Raw genomic sequence first — 12,001 nt, 5'->3', positions numbered from 1 at the left:
CACTCTTTTGTTTCATTTTCTCATCTACTGATCTACTCTTTGGGGGCAGAAGAACATGAAAATTGAAAACAACCTGAGAGATCTCAATCAAATTATCCTGTTGGACTCCATAGTGTGTCCTGAAAAATAGTCAGAAGAAATACTAATTATGCCAAGCTAACAACACTGAACACAACTCTCCAGCTTTCTGTGATGAACTCACTAAACATCTTGATTAAATCTGAGATCACAGAAGCCTCAAAAACAAATTAAATGCTCTAGAAAGTGGCTTGAACTCTTATAAATCCCTAGTGCACCATCATCCCTCACACTTAACTCTCTCAGGACTGGAAAAGAGATAGAAGGGGGCATATTGGGGAATTAATGTTTGTAAAACATTTAAGGAAAGACACGTTTGTTATATATGTCAGGCCAGGCTTATTATTAAAATTAGAAGGAATTTATGAAGAAAAGAATAAAATAAGTGCCCTGAAATCTTCTGATCTACTTCCTGATTTTTTTCCTCCCATCTTCTCACACCATTAGTGCTCTCAGGAGTTTCTCTGCAGGAGAGGAGATTGGAGCCAGGAACGATCACAGGGGCTGCGGTTCTGGCCCTATGTTTTTCTCTCTCTTTTTGCACCATTTTCTATGTCTGCTTTTCCATGCACCTTACTTTGATGCAAGCATCTAAAATAAATGAAGTTTTGCTGAGAAACTCTTCCTTCCTCCATGTGCTACTGATCTTTTCTTGTTTCATAAATGTTCTCTTGCTTTGAGAAGCCAATGTAGAAGTATTTTTATCCCATGAAAACAAAAAGGTTCATGCTGGATACAGTGTTGATGTAATTGCCTGTTCAGTATGAGTCATTAATACATATCTTGACATGAGATTTTATTAATAGAAACATTAATTTTGCCATGTTGACTTGCAATAACATTGCTGTTCTAAACAAACTTAAATAAGAATATGTTCATGCGCGTCAGACTTTCACTTGTGCTAAAAAAAATATGTACTCGTATGCAGGCAATTATACAGCTGACACACACTTCTGTGTATACATTTGCTCCTTTCCCGACTCTTTTTTTTGTTAAAAATCATTTATTTAAAATTAGCATTCATATACCCCTTGGGGAAAAAAAAATCAGCTACAACCTGTACTGAGTGAAATGCTTTTAATTTTGAAAACTTCATGCCTGAAAGAGAATAACTTTAATGGAGCTGATCAGATCTTTTGTTTCTAAATTGATTGCCTCAATAGATTTATTATTTTGATTTTTATTTCAATATTCCATTGACTGAAGGAGCAAACATTATTATCTTCTCTAAGGCACAGTCAACTCAATCAATACCACTACAATATTCTCAGAGAATGAAGATTCAATTAAAACAGTGTGTACTTGCAAATGCTTATTGACTGACTGCCTTGTCACTACAGCCAGTTCCAGAAGAACTACAAAATGGGGAAGGTTTTGGCTACATCGTTATGTTTCATCCTCTTGGCTCAACAACCTGGACAAAAGCAGTGGTGGCTTCAGTGGAAGCAAGCAAATATGTTTATAGGAATGAAAGCATTACACCTCTCTCTCCTTTTGAAGTGAAAGTTGGTGTCTACAACAACGAAGGAGAAGGGACCCTGAGCTCCATATCCATTGTCTACTCGGGAGAAGACGGTAATGCCTGTTCCTCTTATTAGTAATGGTTGTATAGCATCAATAGGTCCCAGATATGATCAGACAGATCTCCACAGGGATATTAAGGAGCCTGCTCAAAGCTACTCATTGAAGATTGACAAGAGACACAAGAAAGAAGGTGGGAAATTGAAGCGAAAAAAAGCAAGGGGCAGATTTTCAGAATTGCTTTAAGTAGACAGCATGTTTCAACTTATTTGTCCCCAGGGAGCTCCCACTGAGTGGGCTGGGAAAATCGGGAGACATTCACAAGTGTAGCTCTCAGAGGGTCTAGCTTTTCAGACCACTCATTGCAGCTGATCTCCTCTGAAAATCTGTCCCAGCTTATGGGTAATGACCAATTTTGAAAACAGGTTTTGCTGATGTTCCACGATAAATGGGTAGCAAAGCTAGCGATTCACACCAGGTTTCCTGAGCCTCTGCCTGCTGCTTCCCCCCAGAATCCCTTCCTCTTTTCTTGAATCTCCCTCAGTTCCTGCCATAACACCCTTTTGATAACACAAATGTTCCACCAGCTGTGTTTTCTCCCGTCACCCAGAGCCGCAGATAGCACCAGCGGTGGCTTCGGCACTGAGTGTTTCGGCGGCGGAGGTGGAGGTCTCCTGGCAGCCCATCGCATGGAACAGGCACACGGGCAGGGTGCTGGGCTACGAGGTGAGGCAGCTGGTGCTGGTGTCTGACACCTTACAGATGTCCCTTTCCTGGCCACATTAGTATTTTGGTTCCTTCTCCCTTCCTTCCAAGTCAACAGACAATGGAGCTCTTCACCTGACTCTCATTAGCAACATTTTACCTGAGATAATCACAAGCTTTTCCAGACCAGGACTGCAGCTCTGTCCCAGACTTTTTGTAATGTAAATTAAAACCTCAAGGTTAATCATTTGTGATGACTACTATAAAAGGACTCATGCTTGATTCCACAAAACAAAGCTGATCCTCCCTCCTCTTGCAGAGCTGTAACGCTGTCTGAGCATGATGGGGTACTTGATAGTTTGGGGGCATGCACATGACCCATAACATTGCTTACAGAAGAAACCAGGATAAACGCATTTCATTGCTATCCAAAGCTTGTGCTGTGGTGTATTTGAAAGGCTTTTGGCTTCTCACTTCTCTTAGAATCATAGAATCATTTAGTTTGGAAAAGACCTTTAAGATCATCAAGTCCAACTGTAAACCTAACACTGCCAAGTCCACCACTAAACCATGTCCCTAAGCACCACATCTACACATCTTTTAAATACCTCCAAGGATGGTGACTCAACCACTTCCCTGGGCAGCCTGTTCCAATGCTTGACAACCCTTTCGGTGAAGAAATTTTTGCTAATATCCAATCTAAACCTCCCCTGGTGCAACTTGAGGCTCTTCGTAGTGAGCACCTGCTCATTCACTAATAACTGGCAGGTTTTTTGCCCTGTGCACTGGGGTGCGTTGCTGGTGTCATGGCATCAGGTCCAGGGCCGGATCCAGGGACAGGCATTTCGGGGTCTCAGCAGGGGGAGCTGCGAGGTTGCACGGATGCTGCCAGACCCTGGCGGCACTCAGCCAGCTGTGCTGCTTCTGGCGTTGCTCTGGGCTCCAGCACCCAGTGGGAGCAGAAACCCAGTGTCAGCTGCATCCCACATCCACAGGACAGACCAGAGCTGCCTCCAGCAGAGGCGAGAGGGGAGCAGATTTTTGTATTAATAACTGGGGTACTTCAAAGTAACCTCAGATGTGATTCCTGGGCATTTTACTTGCACAGTGAAACAATTTTTTTATTATTATTTTACTTTTTAATAAGATAAACCAAGAGTAAAGCAAGTCAGAAATACTTTAAATTCTGTCCTATCATTACAAAAGTATAAATGAAGGTTACAGGAGTCATGTACAGTACACAAACCTTCTTAAATCAATTACTTACTGAAAAAAAAAAAACCCAGGTCTAAATAGCTGTCACTGAATCAAAACTAGAGGCAGGATACAAAATAATTAAAAAAACCTCTTAGATGACTGAGATAAATGTTTCTTTGTATCTTTTAAAGTTTTCTTCAAAGGTGTTCAAACCATAAAACCAAACAAGCTTTTAAAATTTCTCACCTTATCAAAAGTTTCCTTTTGGACACCTATAAAGTTAAGGATTTCATTTACTTCCTTAATTGGTATTCAGGCTCTGAAATTTTATTTCTTCTCTATAAATATTCATGCTTCGTTCTATTTCCTGCTAGTTTTGAATAAAAAAATTTCCTGTATTCCTTGAAATCTTCATTGTCAGCATGTCTGCTTCCCAGCCAAATCTGTAATTGATGGAAAACAATGAGTTGCCTGCTCTTTGTTCTCGCTTTTCAGGTTTTATATTGGACTGATGATCCCAAGGAAAGCACAGCTGGTAAAGTCAGAGTCAATGGGAATGTAACAGCCAAAAATATCACAGGACTAAAAGCTAACACACTGTATTTTGCAACAGTTCGAGCTTACAACACTGCAGGGACGGGGCCCTCTAGCACCCCGGTAAATGTCACCACTAAAAAATCACGTGAGTATTCAATTTTGTACAACAAATGTTGCAAACTCCCAAGTGTGATAGTGACATTTCAGCTTACCATGACCCATCTCTGCTAAATGTTGCAATATCAAAGAAAACTGGATCCCAAATTTCTTTGTAAAATTAAGCAACAAAATCTGTGACTAAGAAACTTCTTTATCTCTTCCCTGACAATATTTTTGTGGTCACCGTCAGGTTTACTCAGACTCTGGTATTTAAGACATTAATATAATATTTAGCTTCAGGTCTGTCTCAATGGAAGCCAAAATTCTCATCAACTTAAATCAGGTTATTATTTCATTTACCCTATTCTATTTATATGCTGAAGTAATTCTGTACACCTACAAAATTAGATAACACCGGTGTTTGTATTCCTACAGCATAGCAACCGTTAGGAAGGATTTCCTTTTGCTTTGCAACAGCATGCCACTTGCTTTCAGGAGATTTCAAAAGAGATGCAGCGTCAATAAAGGAAAGATGTTCCACAGGTCAAACAACAGATTTAGGTGCGGGAATATGGGTTTGGTTTTTTAAACCCATAGTTTTAAAGAAAAGTGTTGAATGCTCCAAATACAGTGCTTTTTTGAGACCTCTAAACTGTGCGCTACAGAAGGTAGCATATAGGATACATTCATATAAATAGTATTCAGTCATTAATTTTTAAAATTTTCTGCAATTGTAGAAGCAAAAACATATGCTATTCTGTTTGTCAGAAGCAACTTCATGAAACCAATGCTTTCGTGGCGCCATCCTCCAAGGTAACAAGGAAGCACTGAGCACCGTCCTGCAGGATTGAACCCATGAAGTAAATGTTCACTAAGAGCAAAATAGTCATAAAGCAGGAAATCTTGGTAATCCGCTATGTACCAGGGTGCCCAAAATTCATTTCTGTTTAAGCATTCCTTTTTTTATACTTTCTTTGGACCATCTTTTCCCAGTAAACAATCAATCAGCCCTTTTGCACAAAAAGGGAAATATTTCTCCTGTCTTTCACCAATTTTCCTCTTGCCTATGTGCTGTTCCATGTTATTGCTCAAAGTGCAAGACAGGAACCAACTTGAAAAATGAGTTAATGATAAAAGTTACCATTTAATTCAAATAACATAAACCAAAATAAAGCCAGAGAAGGTATTTCTTAAGGACTCAAACAGGACTCTTCTCACAGGCAATTTATTAATGGAAAATAGACTCATCTCTGGAAATTATTCTCTATATTCGTATGTGCATATGTATGAAAGACAAGTTAAAGACATGGCAGTCAAGTGACAAGACATATAAGGAATAAATTTGCTTTGTTTTACATTGACTTCATCTTCTGTCAAATTCAGGATTGTGCTAATGGTTCATTTAAAAATTAAAGTCAAAATAACCCTTTTAATATTTAAAAACTTGTATTAAAATTTTAAGCTCTAGTCTTTGAAAGATGCAAGCACTTTCAATATGAGTAGAGATAATATGTCAAGAGAATATAAACCATGTGCATCTACAGCAGGAGCTTTAGCTTCAAGGTAATAGCTCTGTCTTCTTACTCATCGTCCAGGATTCCCACAATGTTCTGTGCATGCCATTATTGTAGAGACTAAGCGTAACTAAAATGGTCCTTCTGCCAAATATAGATATTAGAAATACTTTGCAAGGGTAAACCTCAACTCAGTACAGCAACAAAGCCAAGTGTTACCTAAAACATGAGAGTAACGTCATTAACTTAATAAACTTAAGCATATCCTTGGGACTTCTATTATTCTTGACAAAGTTGATTACAATAAATTACTTGAGGAAATGATCTGCTAATCTGAGATCTGAAGAACTGTTTGCAGTGTTTTTGCTTGCGGATATTACTATGGACTTGGGGAAGTGCTACGTTACCACCTATTCTGCTCCCTGGCTGTGTAGCAAAACCAGATAACTTTGTTTTAAAAATCATCCTGTGGTGGTTTTTCAGCTCAAAGACTATGAATTAAGATTGTTTTAAGTGCTATGCTAAAAAGCATTGAATAAGGCAGTATTCACCCATTTTTGAGTGCTTCCAAGACTTTTCAGAGTACACAGTCAATGAAGTATTTGACATCCTTTGCCTCTTGTGAGTTTTTTGTTACCAAGTTCCTTATATAAAATATTTGGTGAAAGCAACAAAGGTTTCAAACAACATTTAATTAAATTTGCAGTTTCATGTACGTGAATGTATATAAATGCCTTCAAAAAGAAAATTAATCTTTTTCCAGTGCTGACAGTATGGCTCATGGAAGGACATCTCCCTATATTCACCTGAGTGGTCCACTAACACCTCCTTTCCCTACCAGTGGGATGGATTAAATTTCTCCAAAGTCATGAAGCAGATAGATATGAAACAACAGGCACCATCAATTTATTCTGTCTCCATGGGAAATGAAAGAAATTGTGGAGTATTACCAAATCAAGAGTACCTTCCAAGTTACATACATTAATCATCAATATATAGGAACCGTAGGGAGAAAAGAAGGATCCTAGAAGTTAAGCATTTTAAAGTCAGGTCTGCGATACTCACAACATGTTTCTCCAAATCTCTCCTCCTTTTTCTTAATTCTGTTCAAGTCCTTATTTCCTCTAACACCCCCAGTGCCATCCTCCCAGGCAGGGTCTGGAGGACGCACCATGGAGAAGGAGATAGTGTGTTGTTCTAAATCTGAGATGCAGTTCAAAGGCACACTTTCAACTTCACATGTTCACATAGGATTCGATTTCAGTCACTTGTAGGCAAATTTTCAAAGTCCTGGCACTTAGGCATAAAAAAAACCTTTGAAAAGTTACTCTCAGCCTATTGTGCTGAGAATTTATAAAATCCTACAATGTTTCATGATGGATCACATGGAGACTTTAATGTGTAGCTCTTTGTAACCTGTCTTCATGGCTGATGAAAATCTTGTCTTTTGTATTTTGCTCTTAGTTTTAGCTTTTTCTGAAATCCATACAGCAAAACATTCTCTAGTACATTACAATACAGATAGGAACAACACAGTACTTAAACAAAATCTATCAAATGTAACTTGAACTGTCAGACACTGCCAGGCTTTTCCTAATTTCAAAAATGAACTCTCACAGTAAGTGGGTTTGTGCTATGAATAGATCTTTATTCTGACTAATACGAGAGCAATGATGGACTGGAAATTTTTTTTACTCTTTTAGATTTGAATCACTCATGCATTTGCTACTTCCATGTCAGCAGCTCATTCAATTGCACAATGCAAATTAAGACTCAGTTGTATCTTGTGATTATCATCATCTTTTCTTTAAAGCACCAAGTCAACCACCAGCGAACATCGCCTGGAAGCTGACAAATTCCAAAATCTGCTTGAACTGGGAACACGTAAAAACAATGGAGAATGAATCAGAGGTGCTAGGCTACAAAGTAAGTCATTTCTTTACCTCATTAATCAGACATGATGTTTATAATAGAGGTACAAACAGTGACTTGTTGAAAGGTGACTGTTCGTTACCTGGAAAACAGTGGCTTTTCTGGAGTTACTGGGATGGTTGGCTGACATTTATACAATGGAAGAATGGCTGTGTTCCTTCAGAGTAGGACCTCTTTATCCCAACACACGGATTTTCTGTCCCTCATCTAAAAATCTTGCATTCACATCTTCTCGGGGAAGGAGTTTCACACATATATAAGAAGTAGAGAACAGTCTCTTAAGTATTAAAGACAGGCATAAAACACATTTAAAAGTTCTCACTCTCTGGCAATTCATAAACGTACTTTTGAAAAGAGATAGGAAGATACTCAGGTAAAGATCAATGTGAATGAAGTAAAAAGCACTCTCATAAATCTATTTTTAAAGGAAAGAAAAATTTCATTTAAAGTTTGTTTGCAGTGACTCTGACCCCAAAAGACTTATGGAAAGACTTTTTTACTCCTGAAGGACTGTGAAAATGGAAGTGGAGAGTGCTTTCGTGAGGAAAGGTTCTCAGGATCAAGATCCTCATGTTGCTAGGCATTTTAGTGTCTACACAGAGTTATTTATGTCTAGGGAGGAAAAGGACACAAAAAAACCCCTCCTTGCAATCTTTCTTGAGATCATATTCTTTTACACCCTAGTGAGTGTGTTTGAGTAGCTCCACACACTGGGGAAAAAGTTAAAACTAGACTATTAAGCTTTTTTCTTTTGTGTCTAACCTACCTGCTTCTAGGCTACACTTACTTATTACATTTTGACGTGGAAAGAGTGCTTTAAGTACTTGCTGCAGTATTTATTGTATGATCCCTGTTTCTCCTTCTGCTTTGCTCTTCGGTTGCTCTTCTTAGCATAAATATGTCAAAAGATTGTCAAGAGAAAGGAGTCAAACACTGTCATTGATGTGCTAGCAAGGAAGAAAGGCTTCTTGGAGGAAAAAAAGCTGTTCATAGTCTGTAGGGTCCCTGTCTAGACCCCCCAAGCTGCTCTACTCCTTGGCCCAATGATTCATTAGCAAAAAGACCTAAGTGCAAGCAGGAGCTGGATCCGTCATGTTTAGTTGTAGAAGTGTGCTTCCTAAGTGGAAACCCAGATGCTACTATCCAAATTTCTGTCCTTTCTTGAAGTCTTTAAAAACATACTGCTATGCAATGTCCCAAGTTTTCATTAGCAGGTGGTAATTTTACACAGAAGTCAATGTGAATATTTCTATTTGACTATAAATGCTCACCACAACCAGGCAACATTTAAAAAGAAACCCTAAAACCTCAGTTCCTGAAGTGTCAGATGAGTTCTGGATATAAAAGGTGTTACAGATTGAAGTCTTATTTAAAGGTGTGTCTGACCTCCATATTTACAGAAGAGCATAAGCGTATTGGATGAGGATTTCATAACCCTACTTTCAAGGTGAGCCTCAGTTCTAGCAGACAAAGGCTCTCCTGAAAGTTGGAGTAAATGCCCGCTGTGGTCCCCATCACAAAATTCTGCAGAATATATTTCTATGTTTTGAATTAATACTCTGCAGGATGCTGAGAGTGCTCTGAAAAGTTTGGGACATGACAGAAGATATTCTCAGCCAAAAAAAAAGCCATTAAAACTTAAAAAAAATTAGATAACTCTTGTTTTACTTTAATCCCTTTTTACTTAGATTTTGTATAGACAAAACAGACATAGCAAAACACATATACTGGAGACAAACAACACTTCAGCTGAACTTCTGGTACCATTCGAAGAAGATTATCTCATAGAAATAAGAACAGTCAGTGACGGTGGGGATGGCAGCAGCAGTGAGGAAATTAGGATTCCAAAAATATCAAGTACGTGGGATTTTTTTTTTTCTCTGAATGTTATTGCATAATAAGAAATCTGTGTGCCTCTAAGAAGTACAATGGATTAACAGACTTTCCATTACCATAGGTAGCCTCCCTCCTGTTGCTTTGTAAAGGTGGGTACATGTAGATTAGTCTCTGGTACTCTCAGATTCGTTAGCGGAGAAAGTATTTTGCACAACACCTAGATGTGACCTTATTTTTAGTGTAGGTCTCCAGCTGCCCTGGCCTGTAATGCTCAGGGAAGGACAGAGAAATAAGCTTTCTTGCTAAAGTCAAAGCTGCAGCTCTCACATACCATGGGGCTCTTAATCTGCTCTGGAGCTGCTGCTCTGCTGCTGAAACAGAGAACCTCAGCCCTGCTCCATGGCTGGGGTGGGCTTGCCCAGGGTCCAGCCTCTGCTCTCCTAAGTACCTTATTATTCATGCAAAATGGAGCATAGTTTTGCAACAAACTAGCCAAAACCCTCCTAAAAGCGGTTATTCACCGGGAGGGTGGGAAGCTGATTCAAAACCATCCTCCACGGAATTGCTGCTACGACTTAAAAAATAAATGAATAGGAATAACCTTTGTGGATAATGTTTCATTTTGAAAATGGAACAAAGATTACTGTTATGCTAGAAGGCATAGAAAAACTTTTTTTTGATACAAACTTACTTTTGTCAGAAAATGTTGTGTGTTTATATTTTTACAGGTTTAAGCTCTGGAGCAATAAAATTGTCCCAAAAGGTAAACCATATATTGACATCTGGGATCCTGCTATTGAGTTCTGTTCTTATATACCCTTTTCCCTGATGAGTAAAGCAGTGCTCAGCCATGGACTTTTGAAAATAAACCATGTGTAGATTTTATCTTAATACTTCACCATGACCAACATGCCTGATAAAGAAAAACAGTGGGGATGCGGGAGGGAGATAGAAGTGGTCTATTATTAAGAAAAAATTAAGTATCAATATTACATTAATTTTTAAAAATAAGCTTTGAAATTAATGGATAAATGTATACGCATTAATTAAATGGAGTGGTGCCAAACATAACTTGAGATTGTAAAGGAGAGTGGTCTCACATCTTTTACAAGCAGTAGTTCTTATTGAAACTCCAGTGTAATGGTATGTCAAACATAAAAGAGCTGTGCCAAGCTGTTGTAACTGAGAGAAGAAGAGACTTGGAATTGCTTGTGATGTGGAAATTATTTCTCTCACGTTCTTCAATGTAACCTGTAAAAAAAACCACTTTCAATTAAATAAAAGGTATTTGTTTACTTTTTGCACTTATTGTATTACAGGGGGTGTCATACGATGCATTACATGAAGTGTACTGTACTATTTTCTTTAGAAAAGGGAAACTTAAATAAAAGGAATCGTATGTACCAACCCAAAGCCCATTGAATTCAATAGGAAGCCATTCAATGGCATCAGCAAGCCTTGAACCAGATCTGAATGAGACAGTACCTTTTATAATATGAGATACCTTACATATTCTCAAATACCTTTTAAAGGACTTTTTCATGTAAAGACTATTCTGATCAACAAAACTAGCAGAGATGCTGAATACCTTTTCTGAAGGGAGATGGAAATATATCTGTCTTCAAGCAGGTTCAGTTGCTCTCTCATCCGATATTGTTATTCTTTGCAGTAGCTTGAAAGTGTAGATTCATCTTTGGGCTGGGTATGAAGGTAAAGGAGAAGAACGTTGATTTTCATCATCTTGAAATACAAATAAAAGCATCTAATTAAGCCCTTCAATCTATTGACTTGTTAGAATGACAAATTAAACACCAGAGTGAACATGGCTTTCACGTCAGTAGACACAGCTCAAAATGTGAAGTCACACTCATATCAACTTTAACAACATCCGATAAAAGGTATGTTTTGTCTCATGTGGTTACTGGGGGACTTTTTCTTCCTTCCCACTTTACTGTGAAGTATATTTTCTTTTCACCACTGTCAAATAAGTGTTGTGTCTTCTTTGTAACCATTTATAACTACAAGTGAATCGAATATCCCCCAATGTTTTTTAAAAGACAAATGTTCAAATGGGGATGGTGATGTGTAAGCACACGAGTGAGCAAAAGGATAGAGGTTCGTCTGTGCATGATAATCCTTCAAACAGCATATTAAACATGTTTCTTATCCGTGGGTATGGGAGGCCAAATTGGCAGCAAGAGAGTCTAAAATGTGAATTCATATAGGAAGCTACCAAAACTTTGGTACCTGAGATTACTCACAGAGCCCATGTGCTGGACTTCCAGGGAGAACTCCACACACACTCACATAAAATAAAATCATAAATGATAACAACATTGCAAAAGCACGCCTTACAGAACGACGTCCAATTTTGATCTAAGGACTCCAGAGGGTGAAAAGGACATTAAGTCCCTAGGACAAGGCATTTCACTTGGAGTTGCGCTCACCGTTAAACATTTGCATCTTGTGTTGACACTATCAAAGCCAAAAGAGCGTGTGTTTCATGTTCTCATGGCTGTGCAGCTGCAGTCTCGCTAAGGAAGTGACTGTAGAAACTTGGGGTTTTTTCTTTACTGTGGGTA

At 38.4% G+C, this 12,001-nt stretch overlaps 1 protein-coding gene across 5 annotated transcripts in view; it reads left to right on the top strand.

Annotated features, from left to right (window-relative positions):
• Positions 1 to 10,359, top strand: part of LOC127021492 (contactin-6-like) — an 82,925-nt gene extending 72,566 nt beyond the window's left edge. For all 5 annotated transcript variants that reach the window (XM_050904578.1, XM_050904579.1, XM_050904580.1 and 2 more), the window contains 6 exons: positions 1,419 to 1,653; positions 2,210 to 2,325; positions 3,997 to 4,183; positions 7,465 to 7,577; positions 9,272 to 9,440; positions 10,148 to 10,359. In XM_050904578.1, the coding sequence (XP_050760535.1) occupies positions 1,419 to 1,653; positions 2,210 to 2,325; positions 3,997 to 4,183; positions 7,465 to 7,577; positions 9,272 to 9,440; positions 10,148 to 10,248 (921 nt within the window). In that variant the 3' untranslated portion in view covers positions 10,249 to 10,359. The remainder of the gene's footprint in view (positions 1 to 1,418; positions 1,654 to 2,209; positions 2,326 to 3,996; positions 4,184 to 7,464; positions 7,578 to 9,271; positions 9,441 to 10,147) is intronic.
• The last annotated feature ends 1,642 nt before the right edge of the window (positions 10,360 to 12,001 follow it).

This window comes from Gymnogyps californianus, chromosome 13 (assembly GCF_018139145.2).
Source record: "Gymnogyps californianus isolate 813 chromosome 13, ASM1813914v2, whole genome shotgun sequence".
NCBI classification, from domain to species: Eukaryota; Metazoa; Chordata; class Aves; order Accipitriformes; family Cathartidae; genus Gymnogyps; species Gymnogyps californianus.
Note: the sequence above shows the minus strand (reverse complement) of the source record. Positions and strands in the feature narration are given on the sequence as shown.